This window comes from Medicago sativa, chromosome 5 (genome assembly GCF_051527215.1).
Source record: "Medicago sativa cultivar Bolivia chromosome 5, Bolivia_mono, whole genome shotgun sequence".
Classification (NCBI taxonomy): domain Eukaryota; kingdom Viridiplantae; phylum Streptophyta; class Magnoliopsida; order Fabales; family Fabaceae; genus Medicago; species Medicago sativa.
The window spans coordinates 13,979,460-14,002,814 of record NC_140753.1 but is presented as its reverse complement, the minus strand read 5'-3'; the positions used below and the strand labels follow the sequence as shown (position 1 = coordinate 14,002,814).

The window sequence follows — 23,355 nt, the reverse complement described above, 5'->3', positions numbered from 1 at the left end:
TATAAAAAGGGACGGAGGGGATATACTACAACGTAGAAAACATATTATTGTGACAATAAATTAAATTCAATATACAATATAGTAAGTGGAAACACTAATATTTTTTTTTTTTTTTGGTACAAGAAAACACTAATAAATTATATGGGAATGAATTGGAGCTCCCAAATACAACAATACAAAATAATTATCCCACAAGCACCATAGGGATATTATTATAAAGCACAAATGCAAATCATATTAAAAACACAAACACAAAATTTAAAATCAAATAGAAATACTCTCTTTAAAAAAAAAAAAAATCAAATAGAGATACTGTTGGGAATTCCTCTAAAGGTTAATCCATCTTCACTAGAACGATGAAGCAAAGTGTAGGGCAATTGCACCGGCCCAGTTCGATTTTTCAAATCGGAATCATTGTTTCTTTCTGTGATTTTTCCTTCAATTTTGGCCAGTTTACTTCCAAACTTTTGAAAGGCTTGTAATGCCCTTGAATCAGATGTCCAAAACTTAACATCCCTCTCTCCAAGGTAGATTTCATCAGAAGCATGTCTAGACAATATTTCAATCACAGAAAGATCAATTAGGGTTTGATATTTTGGTGTAATTGTTCTCAAATATGCCTTTTGAGGGTTTTTCACCATCTCATCATAATTTGGAGTTCCTTTCTCAGGGATCCATCGTCTACTAAGTGTCGGACGGTTTAGAATATAACCTCCATAAGGATATTGTCCAAAATTAACAGCGGCATGAAGAGCAGAGGCGGTCCATATGACAATGGAACATGATTGGATTAAATCTTGAATATTTTGCATCTTAGGCCACCATGGCTTGTCTTTCAAGTCACCATGACCTTCTTCTACAACTTCCTTCCACCAAGTTTGTAATTCAGTGTCTTTTTGTACTGCTTCATCAGTTGGATAATACAAGGAGACATAGTCTTGGACCCATGACTTAATAGCATCCCATATCTCGAGTCCATCAACTGCGTAAGGGTAGTCCTCGATCACAAGACGAAGGCCATGTGGCGAAGATGGATCCTCAACTGCTAATCCTCTATATCAAGCAAACAATTTGTTATCAATAACAGTTAATAATTTGTTATCAATTTAGCGACCAATTTTTTAAATTGGCCTCTAGATTGGTAGAGAACAACATATTTCCAACACTAGCATAGCATAATTTCAATATGCTTCGAAATTAGATGGTGGCAAATTACCTCTTGATAAGATCAGCTGGTAATGCTTGATCAGTGAAAACCCAGTTCTTGTATGCTGCTGAAGACATCTCAACAGAATTTGGCCCAGGTAAAAATGTTTCCTCTATGATTCCATCAGCATTAATGAGAGCATTTCGAGCAAGTCCATTGATATTTATTGTGTCACGGAAAAGGGGATATAGCAACTTATTAATAGGGTGAAGCACACTAAGATGTCTGTTTGTTGCTATGATGAATGGCTCAACCACTGCCTGAGTATTCAACCTAATACACATTGAAAAATAGTATTATACAATTGCATATATACTAAACTTATTACTCACTTTGTTCAACAAATTCTTATTAGGTCATTTCACACATATTAAGAAGAAATTATTAACGAGAGTGAGTGGTAGATTTAGTTAGTAGGGGACATACCAGTGGCTCATGAGTTGATGGTAGCATGAATCATTTACAATTACATGAGCCTTGGCCAATAGCCAAATTGTACTGTCAACACCTTGGTCTGCAGGCAATATGATTTCGCTTTCAGCACCATACTTAACACCATTTGGATGTGGTAAACTCAATTCTATGGCCACTGGCTTCAAAGTTCCATCATCTTTTAAGAAAAGGATTGTCCTAGTTGCATAAGCTTTGGCATTTTTGTTTATCTTCTCCAAAAATGACATGAATGCATCATGGTAATCTAAGATGAATAATCTTTGACCATTAAGTGCCTGTTCCACAAGTATAATTTCAATCACTTACTTTTCATAAATTGAAATAATTCATAACCCAATTAATAATGACTTTTATGAGAAACATGTTTTATATTTATATCATTACCTTTTCTACTGTGAGCCCACCTAGATTAATCTCCAAATGTTCTTTTTTTAATATACTAGTTTGATCACCATACACAGCAATATCTAGATACTAGTTAACATGGTTTAAATATGTTTTATCAAAAAAACATGGTTTAAATATGTAATTAACAACTTCCAGTTGATAATTAATGAATATAACAAGGAGTCATAATTAAACATTCATTCACTAGAACACAATTAACTACAATTTTCAAGTGTTCAAATATAGATATATACATTACCTATCCAAATTGTGATTAAATATATGTGATATCCATTAACACAAGTTGTATTCAAATATACAAACTCAAGTTCTCTTGCAGGTAATGATGCAAAGATATTTATAAGTTAAACACCTTATCGGTTAAAACATTACAAGAGCTTAAAATAATATCATAGACATTCCCAACTTGATATTTCAGATACAATAAATGGTTAATGGGTGAATTAAATATTGGAGGTTCCAGCCTGAACAAAAATAATTACAGCAAAAGCATGAGCAAAGATCCAATGGATAAGTTTATGGCACTTCTTTGGACATTATTTATTGGGAGGTCAAAATTAGCGGACGAAGTTCTATACAATTGAATAATTCCACAAGGAACTAATTTTTTTTTTAAAAATGTTGTCCAGTGAACATGACCCAGTGAAGATCAATTTTGGCCATGATCTCTCAACATATTTACAAAGACAAAACACATCACTTGAACCCTTGCCAGTAACTATACAAATCTAAAGTTTAAATTATTCAGATTACCTTGAAAATATGAAGGAGCTCCATCAAAGGACAAAGGGAAGGGGAAAAATTGTTGTCGATTTTCTTTATCTTGTAGCAACTGACCTCTGATTAACTGCCGTCCAGCAATTGCAATAATATTAGATGATGGCGACGACAACAAGGACGAACAACAACATCAGCAGCAACAAAAAATCCAGTTAGTTCAGAATTCAGATGGTAGCATGGTGCATCAATCAAAAGTCTTGATCACTACCACCATGTCCTGAACTCAATAACATTGAATCCAATTTGCACACGACTTGCCAGAAAATTTCAATAAACTATCTTTCACCATTACCATCATGGTTTGATTTTTTCAACGGTCAATCATTTATTTGCATTCAATTCGCTACGACGCTTCCTGGGTTTTCGTGGTCTACACACACGAGGATCTATGCTTGGCGATTGTACAATGTCTTCGGACCCCATGACTGCTTTACCAATTGAGAAGTTTTTGGACGCAGAATCTTCACCAGTTGTTACCTGCTGAAGCACAGCCTTTGATGGTACAAGATTTTTGAATCTACTTGAGTCTAAACTTAGCCACGACGAATTACTTTTGTCATCCATTTCCTTACTAATCAAAGTCATATTTGGCATAGCATCAGTTGTAGGAAGACAAGAATCACGTTGAATATCAGAATTGGCTATTGGGACCTCCTAACAAAACAAAGTTAAAAGGAAGGTTATAATGGAAGGAAATATATTTTGAAAAACTGCTCAAGAGTATAAACAAAAAAGGCTAAATTATAATAGAAGTCCTTTTAAGTTATTTAATTGTAAGAAATTGGTCCTTTAAGTTTTTTTCGTACCACTTAGGACCTTTCTAAGTTAATTAATTGTAATAAGTTGGTCCTTTAAATTTTTTCCGTACAATTAGGTCCTTTAAGTTATTTAACCGTAACGATTTAGGGGATTTCAGATCTTATAAATGTAAGTTATTCTGGGCCTAAAAGTTTCAATTAAATAACTTAAAGGACCTAAGTGTTAAGAAAAATACTTAAAGGACTAGCTGGTTACAATTAATTAACTTAAAGGACCTAAGTGGCATGAAAAAAATTTAAAGGACCAATTTGTTACAATTAAATAACTTAAAGGACCTCCAATGTGGGAGTTAAATGGTTCAAGACTCTAAACATAGAGAAATAACCAACCACCACCTAGCATAAAGTTTAGTCAACAGAATAAGATATCTATTAAAGCATGAGGCAAAAGTCGAAACTAGAAAGATTTTTCTAAGGAAGATGTAATTACATGTGTAAGTGTAAAAACTTAATTATCTGGGCATTTCAAGTCTAAGCATGGCTCAGAATTTAAAGCTGAGAACCTACCAGGATAACATTATTTTCAAATGTCCTGCTCAAGTAAAGAATTATTATGTTGCCACTGACTGACTTATATACTAATTACCACCCAATTAAGGTAAGGAGTCACAAGGGACAAACAAATAACATAGTCAACCGTGGAAAGATATGGAAAGGGCGGTCTCAAAATAGATAATATCATATATGCCCTCTTATTGCAGGGCTAATTTTTTTTTTTACTTTTTATGTTAAATAATTAAACTTGTTGAAGTTATGGGTATTAGATGAAAAATAATAACTGGATACTAACTTTATACAAAAGACTGAATATTATCCTTAATATATAGTGATACAAGTCTCTTCGTCCTAATTAATAAATAAATCAAGATAAAACTAAGATATGGAAACCAGTCCTAAGAGATAATCTAAGAAACTTTGAGATAAGAAACTAATCCTAAGAGATAAACTAAGATATTTTGAAATAATATCAATATATTAAAAGATATTTTATTTTCTTATAGACCTATAAAAACTATAAAGAGAAACTATTAAGAAAAATCTTAAGATTAATGAGTTGGATAGAAATATGATATATGATAGAATATTATGGCGTCGTTTGATCCATGTAGCCGACCCCACTTAGTGGGATAATGCTTGGTTGTTGTTGTTATTCTAATACTCTCCCTCAAGCTAAGGTTTACTAAGCTTGTTACAAGAAAATAATGCATTGTCTAGCAAATAAAAAATAAATAGAAAACAATAAACTGAGCTCCACCATTTAGCAAACATACTGACATAATAACAAGATATTTTCTTATATCCCAACACAAAAATCATTACAAAGAAGAGAATTTTCATAGTAAGTAGTAAGAAACGCAACACATCATTAAACATCTGATGAAAACCCACATTGAAAATTAATAATCGGTGGCTCAACATAAAATTTGGTTTACAAAAATACAGTTTTGCATTTGTAAGATTTATGTTTGAAGAAAACATCAAAAAATATAAATCTATATAAGAGAAAAAATATACTATCTCTTACGATTATTGAATTTTGTAAAATGTATCTTCCCTCAATATTAAATTTGTAATATACACACAAACACAAACGATTAAAACAAAACTTAGTGAAAAAGATAAGGCAACTACCTCATTTGGAACCTCGGGAGCTTGTTCGCAGCCTGAACCATCCTCTTCCTCAGAATCAGACATCTCCTCACACTCAAACTAAAACAAAATTAAAATCAAGGGTATAAGGAAGAAAAAAAAAATATTTTTAAAACTAAGAATATGAACCAGCACCAAAGAAGAATGAGGTGCTGAATGGTACAAGACTATAAAGCAAAGAAAAATGAACAACCATCACCCAGCATAAAGGTTATTCAACAGAATAAGGTTGGCAGCAGATGGTCATGAACCAGAAGCAACAGAAACAAATAGTTAATAGATTGATGAAAAACATATGAATTAAAGCATGGAGCAAAAGTTGAAATTAGAAAATTTGCAACTTTGCATAAAGGAAGCTGGATTTGCATGTGTAACAAATGAATTATATATGGGCATTTTGAGTTTAAACATGGCATTGAAGAGCTGAGAACCTCACAAGAATAACATGAATTCAAATTTGTCTGCTAAAGTAAAGAATTATCATGCTGGCATTGACAGACTGATAAATTAATTACCATCCAATGTAGCATGCGTACAGGACAAACAAATAACAGAGTCAAACTTGGAAAGACATGGACAGGGCAGTCTCAATATAGATGTATGCCATCTCATTGCAAGGCTCAAACAAAAAGTGTACTTACGAATTTTCATGTTAAATAATTAAACTCAAGACAAGAAAGTAAAGTTTTTATGGTAAGCAGAGAGGACCACATAGTAAAGTACATGCTGAAAACCGAATGAAAATTAAAAGTTCATGGTTCAACATAAAAACTAGGGCTAATAGTGCTCCCCCCCCCCCCCCCCCCCCCCCGTAAAATAGGTTATTTCCGGTTTACCCCCCTAAGAAATTATTGGTTTGGAATCAGTCCTTTTAAAAAAAAGTTCCAGAATACCTCCTTAATTGGCCATTTTCAGATTATTTTTTCCAGAATTTTCGTTTTAAAATGGCCTATTAGGGCAGGGCGGTATTCCAGATTTTTTTTGTTTTTTTTTTTTACAAGGACGAATTCCAAACCGAAAATTTATTAGGGGGGTAAACCGGAAATGGCCTATTTTACAGGTGGGAAAAGCACTATTAACCCTAAAAACTAAATAAGAGAAGATTGAAGTTAAAAACAAAAAAAAAAAAAAAAAAAAACTGTATTGTATAAGAGAAGATTTGTTATTTCTCCACATTATTGAAATTTGTAAAATGCATTTCCCCTCAATATTGAAATTTGTAACATATATAGCACACACAAAGACACGCACAATTAAAATCTAAAACTAAATGCAAAAAAAAATAAAGCTACCTTATTTTGAACCTCAGAAGCTTGTTCACATCCCGAACCATCCTCTCCCTCCGAATCAGCCATCTCCTCACACTCAAACTCAACATGTTCTTCAATATCTTCCTCGGAATCGCTTAACTCTTCTTGCTCCATCACTATCTCAGGATGAGACTGGTCACCAACATCATCATATCTAGTAATGTTATCATCAGGAACGATTAAAGGGGCACTTGAAGCAAGTTTGCAGCCGCTCGGTGAAGGAATTCTACCACCCTGCTGACAATATGGAGCATTCATTTCTGTTGCACTACTAGCTATGATTTGCTGAGACTCTATAGGAACATGTTCCTTTAGCTGTCTACTTTTCATAGATTTCTCACATTCTGATACAGAACTTAGATGAATCTCCAAGTCAAGTTCATTGGATTTGTCATAAAGACCAGAAGATGTATTAGTTGTATCAGGCACACCACTATTAACAAGTGGCTCGGCCGGAATAGCATCCGAACCAGTTGGCGCTTGTGTATCATTAGATTTCTGCAGAAGTGGGTGAAAATCAATGCCTCCTAACCTTAATGAGGAATTCTTTGACTGCAATGACTTGTTAGCACTATCAACGTGCCCTTGTTGCTGTGAACTACTGAACAGACTCAGATTTAATTGCGGCTGTCTTCCTGAGAAGAAGCTGAAGGAACTAGAAGGATCAGAATTAAATTTAAATGGATAATAAGGTGTGTTACCCACTTCAGTGACCTGGAACAGAAGAGGATGCATTTGGAGATCAGCGTAAGTGGATTTCTCTGCCACAATAGATCTGCCTTCAACAGTTTCAGAACTTTCTAATTGAGAATGTACCCCGCTGTCTTTTGGCATAGGTCTTGCACGTTTAGCACGATGATCAATTCCAATTTTCTCACCATGAGGAGTTTGAGACGCAGAATTATCTTTTCTAACATCAGTAGCACCGTCTTGACAAGGATGAATCTTTGATGTTCCAGTCTCGAAACCTTTAAAAGCAGTCTGAGAAACTACACGAACAGATGGAGGAAGATTTACAGGAGGCAAGCCCGGTGCTAATTTTACTAAGTGAGCGCTATTTGGCCTCCGAGACCGATATGGCCGAAAACAGTACTTGGAGCTAGAGGTCGCACCCAAAAATGGGTTTTTAGGAATAGTTGCACTGGGAGCACCTTTCATGCCACTCCTAAAATCAGATGTAGAGTGAAAAGGCAGGGGAGGCTTATATACGGATGGAAATACGGGCTGATTACCATTCTGATGTTGAACATTTCCACTTAAACCATAGTTGTTAATTCCTCTATAAAGCTGACTATCTTGTGAAATTGATTCATGGCCAAGATTTACTTCTACAGATGCCGAGGAAATGTGTTCTGAATGATTAAGAATAGACGTGTCTGGTCTCCAATCTGCCAGAAATGCCTGGTGGACATAAGGAACATCTGAATGATCCATGCCATCTGCAATTTCGGCCTCACAATCCTGCATTAAGTTCCAAAGAAAGCTCACAACAGTAAATCCAAAATCTGATAATTCCAATCCTTAAAAACAAATATAAAAGCCCAGATGACCTATGCACTCAGACTGAGCCATAGGTTCATTGTCCACTGCAATGATCGATGAACTAGCCAGTGCAAATGTGAACATGTGTCATATACATATATATATATATATATATATATATATATATATATATAGGGAGTGTTTCAAATGAGAGGACTTTTTAAATGAGAGGTGAGAGGATGAAACATCAGCCTTTAGATTAAATAGACGGTTTAGATTAGATTTTAACTTAATACAAATCACGTGACTCTCTTTTTCATCCTCTCTCCCACGTTAACTATGACTCTCACTCTTCCATCTCTCCTCTTCTGGCGGAAACGAGCTTCTCTCTCAATTTCCTACCTCACACTCTCTTCTCTCTCAATCTCTGTGGAGGACCCCCAACCATACTCTCTTTATTCGTTTCCTTCTTGTTTACTCTGGTACCATTGCAAATTAGGGTTCCCAGAAATACCCATCCTTCTTTGTTTGCATCTGAAAGATCAAAATTTTATGGTGTTCTTTTTAATGAAATCTTGAATTTTATTTTAACAGTCTGGTTATGAAGTAATAAAAATTGGAGGTTGATCATGAAGGGTTATTTTGGGGAAAAATTTAACAGGTTATGAAGAGTATGGTGTGTAATTAATTCGTTGTTGGAAGAGCATGGTAAAGACTTGTACTAGAATATCTTAATAGGTGGGAATGGTAACAAATCTTGACTTGATTGTCAAAGACTTATAAAAGCCTTATAACATGAATATTAACCAAACTATGTTACTGATACAAAAGCCTTATAAAAGGGCAATTTAAATTACTTAACTATGAAAGGCTTTTAACAGGAATATTAATAATGCAAAATTTGTTACTGTTATACTAGTACTGATACAAAACTATCAAAGCATTGACTTATCTAACTATCAAAGTCTTATAAAATGTTACTGATACAAAACTTTAAAAGCCTTATAAAATATCCATATAATTACACCATCAGTACTGGTATCGAGTTAAGCTAGGTAATGTGCACGCTCTGATGCATAACTGTCCAGTTTTTGCAATTGAACTAGCTAATGTGAATATTCCCAAAGTCCCATCTCAATACGGTTTAATTTGGAAAGAATCTGATTATGCAGTAGCAATGTCAATTGTCCTTTGAAGAGGCTTATTTAGTTTTATTGGTTAAATTTTCAGCATTTCAAATGTTCAGATATCAAATTATGCAGCTGGCAGTAATCTTATACAATTTCAATCAAACTTCTTGATCTGAACTAAGCACTGGTAGTAATCTATTTCATAGACAGTAGCAACGTTAATTTAAATCAACACTGCAAAGATTAATTACAAAAACCCATCAGTTAGGGATTGTTCAAAAATCGGCGACGGCAAACAACTTTTTCGTCTTTACCGGTTGCGTTCATGGCGGCGGGAAGAGAAGAAGATGGCGAGATAGATTTCTGCTATGAGAAGTGATGTGTAGAATTGTAGAGATTTAAGAGAATCTGGGAGTAGAGTTGAAGAGATGACAAGGACAATAAAATTGAGATTTAAGAACAAGAAGGTTATTGCAACGGTGAACAAATTTTCACTGATTCTGTTTGTTGCAAGGAGAAGAGAGGGTGAGGTAGGAAATTGAGAGAGAAGGTCCTTTCACCCAGAAGAGGCGATGGAAGAGTGAGAGTCATAGTTAACGTGGGAGAGAGAATGAAAAAGAGAGTCACGTGATTTGTATAAGTTAAAATCTAATCTAAACCGTCTATTTAATCTAAAGGCTGATGTTTCATCCTCTCACCCTCTCATTTAAAAATTCCTCTCATTTGAAACACTCCCTATATATATATATATATATATATATATATATATATATATATATATATATATATATTGGTACATTTACAAGCACACTAACATAAAATCGTGATGATTACAATTTGTTATATACTTATGCTGCATGTACGTATGAACCAAGACTGCATAAAGGTAGACTAAATTGTATATTGTGCATTTGTATGTTATTTGTCCTAAGCCATTCTGGCAGTTAACAAAAACTACATTTAAGATGACTATACTGACATTTCATATGCAGGTAGGACCTGAGAGGTAAATTCAAACGCAAGTTTCTTAGCTTCAGACGGTGACAAACCTCTTTATCAGACCTAGGTTGCCCACATTCTGTCTCAGTAGCTTTCGACTTTCTTCTTTCAGACTCGTACAATCTCCGCTTCTCCTTTTTTCCTTCACCTACCTTGTAAGACTTTTGAGTCCCAAGAGCAACTCGCCATTGGCGTGGAAGCAAGAATGGATCTCTGTGTGGAACAATATATTGCCATACCGACATCCAATCAGATTTATAATGCTTAAGTCCCTGTTAATTTTTTGTCACACATTAGCGAACTTATGTGCGATATTCCAGAAAATTTTTAAATCCAAATTGCTCTAGAATAAATTACCTCATCAATGCATGCTATCTCCTCTTCAGTCAATGGGGAGGTTTTCATTCTTCGAACTGCCTGTATGGAGAAAAAATCAGGTAAATAGTGTAAAGAATCAATTAATTAAATCTTATATTCAGTTCTGCAGTTCGTTTTATCTAGGTTCTTTTTCAATAAAAAACATTGAAGGACAAGCCTGTGAATCGAATCTCAAATTAGTTGAGTTCAGACTTCAGATGTATATACTTTGGGTACATGATGCTCTATTTTGGCTTTAACTGTTGATAATTGTTACTTAAAATGATCAACCATGTAATACTATGAAAAATGAGCAAAAATTCAATTTGCTATCCAGCCAACTGGAATTCCAATTTGTGATTTTCCATCCATGATTATAATACATCATCATTTGAGTGATACAAATTTGAAGTATTTAACCATAGATTTCTTTTCTGAAGCAAGTTGGTTTTGGATCTTGGTCTAGGTGTTAACATAATTGACTTTGTCCATGCATTTTTATCTGTTTTCAGTTAGCTAAAAAATTTGATGGCAGTTCAGATTTTCAAAGAAGTTCACGTTGATTGTAGCTTATACCTAGTAATTCTCTTCTATGAAATAAAGTGCAATTTCCTTCTTCAAGTTTAATCTCCCACTATTTCAATTTTATTTTGAACAGTGGTACTAGAGTCGATGATAAATAAAGGTGATTGACTCCTTGTATCAAAAGTCTCCTTGGCAATGTGGAAGTCTGGTGGCACGTCTTGTCAAAACCATTTGTATGGACACTCTTAGCCCAACATGAGGATCTACCAAATATTTTAGGCTCCCCTTGTGACCTAAAATTGGTGCAAAAAAGCCAAACTTCTATGGCTATGAAGCAATGTTCTTATTTCTTTTAGAGCTAAATACACTGAGGTTGAGCGATTTATTTTTTAGGAAGTTGTGGTGCAAATATATCTACTTTGAGCATTTATCCAGTTGCAATTTCAATGTTTAATGGTGAAAACTGTGAAGGCACGGGGTTTTAGATAAAAGGAGAAGAATAAGAATATGATTATGGTGAAATATACTATTGATAATGGTTTGTAATTTTTACATCCACGGACAGATCAGCTCAACCAAAAGTTAAGCTAGGAAATGGTGAATTTGAGCAAGCAAAATGGGACAATTGCTGTAAAAATACGATGTTGTGAAAATTGCCACTGATGTTCTTTACATTGCAAAAATATATCTAAATCTTCTTAGTCTTGCACAATTGCTAAGAAATGGATATGCAGTCTCTTCCAAAGGAAATTATTGCTTTACCATTGATGATGAAACAGATATAGCAAAGATTTAACTGGTCAGAAACAGCTTGTATTTGATTATATATGGATTAAGCATGTGTGTTTACCTTTATTGGGTTCTCTGATGACTTTGAAGAGCAACGATTTTTCTGTCTGACAAAAATCTGTAACCAGACCATTCAGTGCCATATTAGATAAGCAACAAAATTGACCACCACAATGAAATTGCTGTACTAATTATTCAACTAAATATTTTATTTCAATTCAAAAGCTAGTATATAGGACAATTATTTGCACAACTAAAAGTGTGTTGGCCAATTAATGAATAACATAGTATATTATACCCATATAAGACAATTATTAAAACCAACTTTCCAAATCTGTAAGCACAGTCTTACTGCGCTTACTATTTACTAATGAATATCCTAGAGCCAAGAAACTTGTTGCATATTAACTCATTTACTTTTGCTCTTTCTTTACATTTTTACTTTGGGGGGAGGGTGTTCAGGCAGTGTATACGTTGCTAAGTTTTAAAGGAATCTCACCACTAGGCAGCCGAATCATGTAAAAAATAGATTTACAGCAAATGGAATTGAGCAACAAATGTAAGCCTACCCTGCCTTTTATTAGTGTATAGCCATCCAAGTACGACACAAAAAGTTTAATTCAAGTAACCAATAACTCATGCAACCCATTTAGCCATTTCAAACATATTTTAAAAAACGAGACCAGATAAGCTGATTTGATTGGAAATTAGTGAATACTATTTGTATGGGGTCTGATTTGTACAACCCAAAATCCGGTTAATCACTAAATTGATAGGAACCAGTGGAAAACCTAAGACGAAGAAGTATTTTATTTATTTTTTTAAAAGTTGTTGTATATTTTAACCTTTTTTGTAAAAAAAATTCAGCCAAAAATAAAATCAGTACAAGCCTGATGCCAAGTTACAAAGGCTCGCATATGAGGTTGATGTGCAAATTTTCATTATTTAGTCTCTTATTGAGTTTTAGGCCACTTTTTCCGGAACGCAGTCCGGGATAACCGTGACCGTATAATAATATATAAATCTTCAATGCTGTCATTTCGAAATGTCCGCTTCAACCGCAGTTTAACCTCCCAAAAAGCAAAGTTGGCTTGACGAGCGCAGATGCGAGGAAGCGGGAGCAATTAAACAAAGACATATAAGATGGGCATTTTATGTTAATTTGCATTTTTATCTAACTTGATTTCTTATAATATTTATGTTTCCTTATTACTTAAAACTAATATTTTATAGACCATAAAATATTCAAAATACATACATTAAATATCACTAATTTAAATATGGTTGAATTAGTGTATCAAGGAACCAGCATATTCATTATTCCACTGACCGCTGGAAGTTTTGAAATACTTGTTATATTACAATTTTGTATAATAATGAATGCGATCGAGCCATACATTAGTCTCTAAACATGAGAATGCTCACAAATTAGAGAAAAAACCTCAAAGAAGCATACAACAAGAAATAACATACATTTATATGCAAGAAAAGAGTCAATCCATTGTATTACATTCAAAAGAAGTTGTCATAAAATTTAGTCAACAATAATAGTCACCTGATGCCTAGACTTGCTGGGAAGAAATCTTTGTTTAATTGCTTCCCAATCTGTATTATATTCCAATATCCCCAAGGCTAGTAATCTGCAATAAAATATATAGGTCTTTGTAAACACCGCGAGCTTGTCTTGAGCAATGGGAATACAATTGTAATAGATAAAAATGCAGAAAATGCAGACACACAATGCTTTTATTAAGTGGTCATATGGTGTAATGGTAGAGCAAAAGTGGATTTTGCACGACAGAAAATGTTGGCCGCGATATTAATGGGAGCATTGCTGGCATTTAGGAAATGGCTGTCCGCAGGACATTTTTATTATTCCAAAAATGAAAATACCACAGTGCAATGCTTTTTGTGGATGAAATAGCCAATTGCAGAGTCAAGACTCAAGAGTGGCAATAAATAGAAAGTTAGAAGTACGGAGATAAACCTTGGGAACACATGATGTCGGCCTAAGTATGTGTAAAACATAGTATATAAATTTCTAGCCTAGCAATAAACACACAGATCCTAAGAAATGAAAAATGGAAAACATATTTATTAGAAAAGTTTATTAACTGACAGAAGGAATGGTTGAAAAGGGGAACTTATAAGAGAATAAAAACCAATCTTGCATCTATTTCACCTAAGCCTTTATAGGTGAAAGCGAAAGCTCCAACATTAGTGTTAAGCATCTAAAAGAACTCGACCCACTTCTTACCAGTAAAAAAAAACATTTTCATACCTTCCATTTTGAGGGTATGAAAACGTGTTTTGATAAGGTTTTAGGGGGTATGAAGTTGAGGGGAAGTGCTGAGAAATTGATGTCGATTATTATAAGATTTGTTGGTTAGAATCATGACAGGATTACATTCCTATTTAGATTACATCTCTCATGTATACAAAGGATTACATTCCTATTTAGATTACATCTCTCATGTATACAAATATTTGTACAAACCTTTGCATTATTGAGTGAGAAAAGAACAGAATCAAGATCTAGCTTTTTCACAGTAAATCATTTAATATAGTTGACTAGCGCAAAGAGGAGGAATGCAACTTACTCGTCCTCTGAATCAGTGAAAAGTGTCCTATTTACAGATGCTGCCAGGGGTGGCTTGTGTGGGAATAATGCTGGATTAAAAAAGGCCAAAAATCTTTGAGTTGTGCTCGCAACTTCCTTTGGCACCAAAGCAATTGACTGCTTTTTGGAACTTTCAACAAGCATGACAGCTAAAGTTTTCTTAGTTTGTTTTTTATCAGGTGAAGATGAGACTGTACTATTGGCTCCAACAACAGATGAAGAAAAAGGAAATAGAGGTTCCTTTTCAATAACTTGATCAAAACCAGATTCAATGAATCGCTTTCGAAACTCTCGGGCAGCTGTAAAAGGAATTTCAAACCAATGCTTGAGTAATTAAACCATAAAAGTCAATATTATGAACCCGTATAGAATGGCAAGGCATGAAAAAAAACTTTAAATAAATAACAGCACCTACCAGAATTAATGTCATTTACATATCCTCTTAGTAAATTAAGAGGAGCAACATCTAACATGGATAGCACAGGTCCTCTTACAATAGGAAACCAGAAAGAACCGTCAGCATCTTGAAAACAACTTCTTTGCCCATGCAAACCTTCAGAAGAGGTCTGATGGGATTGAGGAATCCGCACGCTCATTGCATCTTGGATAGAAGTAGATCCTGTGTGGGACTGGCCTGGGACAGATGGAGTAAAGCAAACAGCAGGATATGGTGTTCTTGTTGAAGCTAATACTGCATCCCGTTTGTGAAGCATCTCAAAAAGCATACTCTGAACTTGAGAAGCTACCTGTTTGTGTGAAGGCTCAAGAACCGACAGCGAAAATACCTGAATAAGCAGTTGTACATGTTCATGCATCAAACTATACAGCTGACCAATCTGTTGGGGAGTAAAGCCATTAACAAGACCATTTCTTGAAGCAGAAGATTGAATGCTGCGAGTAGCTTCAGGCATCAAACCATTCCCTGAAACAAGTTGTCCATTAAGCCAACAAGGCAAAATGGGCCGCAGTGGCCTGTTAACCTGTCCGAATGTTTTTCTCTCACTTTGGGAAGAGCTCTTCCGGCGATTATTTTGTCTAGTCTTTGGACGTCGTCCAGCACCATCACACTCGTTTCGGGTTTCTACCGCTGCATTCTCATCAGCATCATTGTCCAGCAACTCCTGAAGCTCTAGCTCAAAGTCTGCATCATCATCATCATCAAGGTTTTCATTTTCATGAGATGAATGACCATCTCCTTCTCCACCCTGTAATACAGCTGCTAGAAATTTTTTATACTCTTCTTCATCATCAACATTTTGAACATCATCTTCATCATCGGTCTCTTGAAGAAAGGTCTCAAGCTCATCAAGACTGAAACCTTCAAGCGAATAACGAGCTCTAGTACGCATACAAATAGCATCCTCATTATCTATGTCTATCACTGGGCTTTGGGGTTTCATTGTGTTGCTTATTTCTTCTATCCTAAAACCATCACTAATCAAGTCATTCTTCTTCTCCTTATCAATCTCCAATTGAGATAACATACCTGCCGCTTCTAAAACAATTTCCTCCTCGCCATGTTCAGAATCTAGTGCACTACAGATTTGCTCATTACTCGTTATCTTTTCCAAATCTATATCCATAGATGGCCCACTATCTACAACATTATGATCCAATCCATCACCTTCAGAACTCAAACTTGATGAAGCATACGAAAGTGTTTCCTTTAAAAACAAAGGATTAAAGTCTGCATCTTCTTCTTCCTCTTCCTCTTTATCTTCCACAGGTTTCAAACTCCTTTCACAGCCGTCACTAGTAGAAACTGCATTCTGATTCGCAGCAACCCCAGTTTCGGCCGACTCAGTATTTGAACCTGTAGACATATCAATTGTTTACAAATATCACAGGAAAATCGCCGTTACGGACTCCGTTACAGACTTGAAAATTCAGAAATTTGAATCTTATCTTTTTTACACAAATCAATTACTTACTTCTCATCCTGCTTGCGATTTGCGATTCTGGTGTTGCCGTTTCTTGCTTCATTCTCTTTGTTCAGGTTTGCGATTTCAGTTTGTTCCTGCTTTTGCCATTTGCGATTTTGTTGTGTTTTTTTTTTTTTAGACTGTTTATTCATATATTTATTTATTAAACTCAAACAAAAAAAGCGTGCCTTCATCTCTTATTTATTAAGGGGGTGTATTGGATTGAGATTTCAAGAGATTTTAAAAGACTTTTTAATTATAAAAAAGTCTTGTGGTATTCAATCAAGACTTTTATAAAATATAAATAAATCTTGTGGTATTTAATTAAGACAATCAAGACTTTTTTTTACAATACAACGAAATCTGTTGGTATTCAATTAGGATTTCTTAGAACTTATAAAATGTCCGCTGGTATTCAAAAATCTAAGATTTTGATGGATTCTTTCAAGGAATGGATTTCATGAAACTTTTTAGTTAAAAATGTGAACAAAATACTCATTCAACAATCTCACCAAAATTTGTGAGACTTTGTGAGACTCTTCAGTTTTCTTTTCCGTGCAGTCCAACGAAATTCCACTTTCTCATTAGTTTTCATGTACACACAGTAAGGTCTTTTCTTACTTTGTTCTGGTGTACTTTTTTTTTTAGGGACTGTTCTGAGTGTACTGTAGAGGCTTCTATATCTCGTAAGATTTTAACTACTTGTTCAATTTATTATTTGGCTTCTACAATTTCATTCTCGTAAGATTTTTACTGCTTCAAACTTTTTTTTTACGACAACTCTATGTATAGAACCATTATTAATATGTAATACTTGGTTTTAAAGTATGTTAAAAGTTAGAAATGAATATAATAGAGTGTGTAATACACGGTGTTGGAACAAATAAAAACTTCATGCAAGTATTAGGAAAAACACAATTAGTAACCTGATATAAATCCTTTGAAATCTTGGTAGTCTCTTAAAATCTTATAAAATCTTAGGATATAAATCCATTGAAATCCCAATTACAAATTTGAGAATCTTTTAAAATCTTAAAAGTCATTGAAATCTTGCATAGTCTTTTAAAATTCACTAGACTTTTTCTTTCAAAAATTGTCTTTTAAAATTCTAATCCAATACACCCCCCTAAGTATCTCGTGAGTTTAGCTCAGTTGGTAGGATAATGCATAATATATGCAAGGTCTGGAGTTCGAATCCCGGACACCACCAAAAAAAATCTCTTATTTATTAAGTTCAAAGTAATTTTAAATTGACACTCTTAATTTGAGTATTTAGGTAACAAATACTAGATGAAATTTTAGAGAAAAAATTAGGACTTTGATGTTAGAACTTTGAACTTTGATTGTATATGTTGTTGTGATTGTGATATTGTTGGTGAATTACCACCATGACTCATCAACAAATTCGTCATATGACTACCAACAAATAGAACCACCAAGAAGTTCTGGATTGTTTGATTATGTCTTTGGAGGAAGTGAAATAACAATGATGAAGGTGATAGTGGAAGTTATGATCTTGCACGTCGTTCTACCTGAAGTGGAAGAGATAGTCACAAGAAAAGGGGTTTGAATTGTGACCTTTTAAAAAGAGCAATGATATGCTAACAACCAAAAATCAACAACTTTGCCTACACCGTATACAGTTATAAAGCAATTTCAAGCTATCACGGATCCCAAGATGGTAAAAAATATTTAAAAAATTAGTTTGTATTGTAAATCGTATTAATATATGGTGTTAGACAACTTTTTGATTGTCAATTTATCATTTCTCTTTTAAAAATTCTTTCTTTGTAAAACAATTTTTTCTTCTTTTTTAAAGAACACATGATGTAATAATCCAGTTGTGATCTTGTGTTAAATGAATGGGACATAATGACATCATCCTTATCCCTTTGTAGTTTTACTCAAGAACATTTTTTCTTTGTAAAACTATTTTTCTTCTTTCTTTAAGGCATGTGTTTTTTCAATATTTCTTTAAATGCAAAGTCTTTATGTAATCAAAGTATTTCTTTAAGAATATTTCTTTAAGAATATTCTTTCCATTTATATCATATATCAAAGTATCTTCTTTTGGTGAGACATAGGGAATATTTTGTTCTTGAATTTGTACCACAAAGTTCATTTATGTCTTTTTGCTTATTTGCTTTGATAAGGATGTTTTCAACTTCACTTGTAATCTTAGAATGTTCTTCTCTTTAACAAGAACATTCTCATGAAATATTTCTCACAAAACACACTAGTAGATAACAAATAATAATTGTAATATTTTTGTTATCTTTTAAAACATCAAATGAGGATGTTTTCTTCATTTTGTATGACCAAAATGTTATTTGTAGAAACATGAGAAACCTTTCTCAAAGTCAAAATTCCTTTGATTGATTGATGTTCTCCAAATCATATATTGAATAGTGATAGAGGATTCTTGGACCATCATGATTATTTTATGATAGAATCTCAAAGCATATGATCATGAATTTTCTTCTTTGATCATTCTCCGATCAATATCATAAATGAATGACTTAATCAATAATTCATTCATGAATTAATTTCTCTTTAAAGTTGATTCTAATCATTTTGATGAAATGATGAGAATAATTTCTAGCGTAATATGCATCCTCATCATGAGAACATTCTTTCATCGGAGTTGATAATGTTCTCTTCTATATGGGATGACAATACATTCTCGGTTAATTAACCTTTAATTATTTTGTTGATGTTGCAATTTATCTCATAGCTCATGTTGGTGATTGCACACAATGTTTCTTTCCATTGAGTATCTTTGAGATGTTTTAGTTTAGGCATGCATGTAATCATGAAGGTACATTCAATCATTCTTTTGAATGAAAATTTTGTACCTTTTCCTTGAACTCTTTTTAGAAGCTATTTGAAGATAATTCCTTTCAAATTTTAATCATTTATTCCTCGAATTTTTAAGGCTTTGATGAAAACCATGTGGTGACGAGGATGTGTCAATTGATCATAAAATTTATCTTCTTGTTGAATCTTTAATCAACACTCATTTGATTCAAACAATATTATTTTTATATCTTCTTTGAGCTTGTGATAGTACTGTTTTGGTATTCTAATGAGTATATATATGCACTTGTAAGAGACTTCTTTCTTGTCAACTTCTGTGAAAAGACTTAAGTGCAAACATCAGTAGATCACCATTCATAAAACTTAGTGTTTATTCCATAAGGTTTGTTATCATTAAAACATTCATCAAAAAGATTTTTGTTTCAACAATCTCCCCCTTTTTGATGATAACAAACCTTTTGAATAAGTCTTAAGTTTTATAGATGTGGATAATAAAAAATGTAAGAATATTCATAGATATGAAATTAAGCTCCCCCTAAACACGTGCAAGAGTTTAATTCTTATCATTCTAATTAAACTCCCACTAAACATATGCAAGAGGTTAATTCTTTACATTCTTAATTTTGATCAAATCCATCTTGTGCCGAAAACAAAATATTTTGCAGGGACCTTTTTAAAAAACAAAATATTTTGCAGCGACCAAAAACTACAAAATGGGTTCAGTCATCATGTGCCACGTATGCAAATCATCACAAAAATGGGGCCAGGGACTATTTTAAAAAACAAAAAATTTTGCAGGGACCAAAAACAATTTTTTTTACAGGGACTAAAACCAAAATGAAGCATATTTGCAAGGACTAAAACCATATTTTAGCCTTATAATTATTATTAAAAACCGTTTTTTATTAATCATTAAATTGTACATAAAATACATAGTTGGTTACAATCAAATAATTATTAATATAATAATTGTTTCGATTAAAATTAATATGTTACATTAAAAATTTGTACGTTACAATCCAATGATTATTAATATAATTATTATTCGATTAACATTTATATGGTACGTTAAAAATTTGGTAGGTTACAAAATTATAATAAATAACTTGAATAAATTATATTTTGAATTTTGGTCCGTTACTCTATGACAGTAACCTACTAATTAAAAATTTAATTGTAGGAATTAGTTTTCAAGGTTATATAATTAATTTTTATTCTTTACAAAATTATATTACTTAATATTAATAAGATATTATTAAATTTCAAATGTTATGAAGTTAATTTTTTGTAGGTTACATGAAATATAATCTAACCCTTTAATGCACATTTTATAATATTAAATACGTTGATAATATTAATTTTAAAATGGTCAAATTAATAATTAATAGATATTAACCGTTATGGTACTATTTTTCTATATAAATTTTTTGAAGAAAACTATTTTTCTATATAAATAGTAGCGCTTTTGGATACGAGTACACAACAATCACAAAATATAGTCTTTTTTTTTTTGTTCTCTGGTTCTCTGATATCTATATTCTAAGTAATTTCTTTAATTTTTTTCTATTGCAAAAAAAAAATGTCTACGAAACACGACTTCATCTCTGATGTTTTGCCAAGAAAATAATTGTGCACATTGGTTGTGAGGGTTGTTCGTGCTTGGTTTGTTCAAGACTATAAAAATAGAAAACTACCATTTTCTATGGAGTTGGTTCTAATGGATCGAAAGGTACCTTTTTCATACCGTTTTTGTTTTTTTGTTTTTTTTTTTTGTATTTTTTGATTAAAGTATAGTGTTTTAATCTTTGTTATCTAGGGTGATCGAATATGTGCGTTAACATTGATCTACAAATTCAAGGAGCAGCTCCAAGAGGGAATGGTGTTCACGATTTACTCATTTGATTTTGCTTGCAACAGTGGTTCGTATAGACCATCACACAACGAATACAAACTGAATTTTACAATTAACACAAAAGTCAAAATATCTAAATCTTCTTTGGTCCCTACAAACATGTATTCGTTTACAATGCATATGATGTTTTCAATGATTCTTACGACATGAAATGTAATTTGAATCATATTTCTATCATCAAACTAATTTCAAACCCCCATCCCTTTCTAACAACATGAAATAAATTATATATTGATGTAGTTGGTGTCTTGACTGGGGTGGATTTTGTTTGTATGAAGACCTCAAATCAATTATATTAAAAACCCTTCAAGCACAAGATGTGCCCAATAAAGAAAAATACAAAGTTCAAGATGCATAGATACAAAAGAACCAAATCATGAGGTAGAATAACCAAGACAAGTAGAAAGATTATTCCACCAACATTTCAACTCAAAATACATACATGATTTCTTAGCATTTTGTATCCAGGAAACGAGAAATGTAAATTTATCTAACAACAACATAAATTGGTTCTTGTGACAAAAATGTAAGAATTTTTGTCTTTCCAAATAATCCAAATGCAAGTCAGCAAAATCAACTGAAAACTAAAACGAACTTTTTTTGGAACAATTGAGAACCACTGAAATGAAGAGTACCCTCACAATAATTAATTGGAAGAACACAATAATTCCAACCACTTTAGAATATTATGTCATATGCTACCAAAGAATTCACACTAAAAATAAAAAAGACAATTCTCCTCTTTTTCACATCTGCCAGAACATAAAAATAAGTCCATATTTTAAATACTTCATCAAGCTAAGTTGCCATTTATTAGAATTCAGATATTCAAGAGCTTCCACGAAAAGAGAGAGCCATTTAGAGGAGCTACTTTGTTCCTAATGAGATTTTTTAGAGTCATAGGTTCATCATGCTCCACTTGCAACTAGATGATATACCCCTTTCCAGGGTACCTTTCACCATGATCAACTTTAAAGAAACTTATAAAAAAACGCCAGCCTTAAAAAATAATGTTGTCCAACAAATAACAACAATATATCCCCTGCACCTCATTCCAAGAAAAATTCTATGACATCGTCTCCACCCCATCCAACCCTAACCTACGTATCTCCTTAAATGGCATAGAGTTATTTTGATATAACTCAAAAGTTCTTCTGAAAATATCACACAAAGGACCACTCTACAACCACGAATCATTGCAAAAAAAAAAGGAGTATTTTTCTCATTACTCTTCGCTATCATCAAGTTGTCATCAAACCAATTTCTAATCCCCATCTCCGCCCCTATTTTAACACCATGGAAGTAATTTTACCACATACGCCTAATTGTCCCCACTCTTCACATGAACTCACCCAACCTGAAGCTAAAACTTTAAAATGCAAACTCATTGATCCATATTAGCCTCCAAAACTATTCACGTAACAAAGATAAGTTAAAATTCTGCATTATACGAACCCTCAAGCAACAACTATATCGACCAAGACACACCTTATGATGGTTGATTCGATTCAAACCTTCTTGATTCGTATCAATCATTCTCTCTGTCTTTGTTTCTTGTGTGTCATGCATCTTGATTCGAATCATGAGTTCGTGAATCGTATCATTGTTGAATCGAATCAAAATACCTTGATTTGTATCATTACTTTCTTCTGGACTTGTTTTTTTTTTTAAAGTGTTGAATTGATTCACAAATCTTTGAATCGTATCAACCTTCATCTGGAAACGTTTGATTTGATTCAAGGTGAAGCTAATTCATCAATCTTGTGTACATATTGTTTATTTACATATTGTTTATTTCTACATGTCTGAATTGAATCATACTTTTGGTGATTTGAATCGCTACGTTGTTTTTGACTAAAATTTTGCACTTGCCACTCATTACTATATATAGATTCATCTAAAATACACTCAAAACTATTGAATCAATTGCAACTATCTCTCTTGAGTCTTCAAACCTCTCTTTCAACTAGTTCTTTAGATTAAACATTTTTTTTAAGAATCTTTGTGATATTTGAGTTATAGAGTGCTATATGGATTGTGTGTTGGTTTCATTCAAGAAAATCGATTGGGAATCAAGGGTCCAAAGATAATAGAGTGATTTCATTCCACCTCTAAGGGGATTGGGTTTTTTTTTTCTAATCTTCTCAAGTTCAAGGGGATCCAAGCTCCAACATAA

The 23,355-nt window shown here is 33.2% G+C and overlaps 2 protein-coding genes across 2 annotated transcripts; both read right to left on the bottom strand.

The window, feature by feature from the left end:
• Positions 1-129: 129 nt before the first annotated feature.
• On the bottom strand, positions 130-3,502 carry LOC146920296 (seed linoleate 9S-lipoxygenase-like). Its single transcript, XM_085713698.1, has 4 exons — positions 2,822-3,502; positions 1,634-1,935; positions 1,217-1,480; positions 130-1,053 (listed from the first exon to the last, which is right to left on the bottom strand). Exons 1-4 carry the CDS (start codon positions 2,843-2,845, stop codon positions 300-302), a joined length of 1,344 nt encoding a protein of 447 aa, XP_085569824.1. The 5' UTR covers positions 2,846-3,502; the 3' UTR covers positions 130-299.
• Positions 3,154-16,550, bottom strand: LOC146920295 (uncharacterized). The gene is made up of 10 exons (XM_085713697.1): positions 16,460-16,550; positions 14,944-16,341; positions 14,509-14,827; positions 13,464-13,548; positions 11,970-12,026; positions 10,595-10,654; positions 10,288-10,509; positions 6,609-8,087; positions 5,299-5,376; positions 3,154-3,502 (listed from the first exon to the last, which is right to left on the bottom strand). The coding sequence occupies exons 1-10, from the start codon at positions 16,509-16,511 to the stop codon at positions 3,170-3,172; spliced, it is 4,083 nt and encodes a 1,360-aa protein (XP_085569823.1). The 5' UTR covers positions 16,512-16,550; the 3' UTR covers positions 3,154-3,169.
• Positions 16,551-23,355: the final 6,805 nt, after the last annotated feature.

Excerpts from the sequence above, each read along its gene's own strand:
- LOC146920295 (XM_085713697.1), bottom strand. The coding sequence starts at position 16,511 with ATGAAGCAAGAAACGGCAACACCAGAATCGCAAATCGCAAGCAGGATG. Across the intron at positions 14,828-14,943 it reads TGTAAATGACATTAATTCTG|CTGCCCGAGAGTTTCGAAAG; the intron begins GTAGGTGCTGTT and ends TTCCTTTTACAG. Across the intron at positions 8,088-10,287 it reads AACCTAGGTCTGATAAAGAG|GATTGTGAGGCCGAAATTGC; the intron begins GTTTGTCACCGT and ends AACTTAATGCAG.
- LOC146920296 (XM_085713698.1), bottom strand. The coding sequence starts at position 2,845 with ATGGAGCTCCTTCATATTTTCAAG. Across the intron at positions 1,936-2,821 it reads AGCTCCTTCATATTTTCAAG|GCACTTAATGGTCAAAGATT; the intron begins GTAATCTGAATA and ends CTTGTGGAACAG. Across the intron at positions 1,054-1,216 it reads CCAGCTGATCTTATCAAGAG|AGGATTAGCAGTTGAGGATC; the intron begins GTAATTTGCCAC and ends TGCTTGATATAG.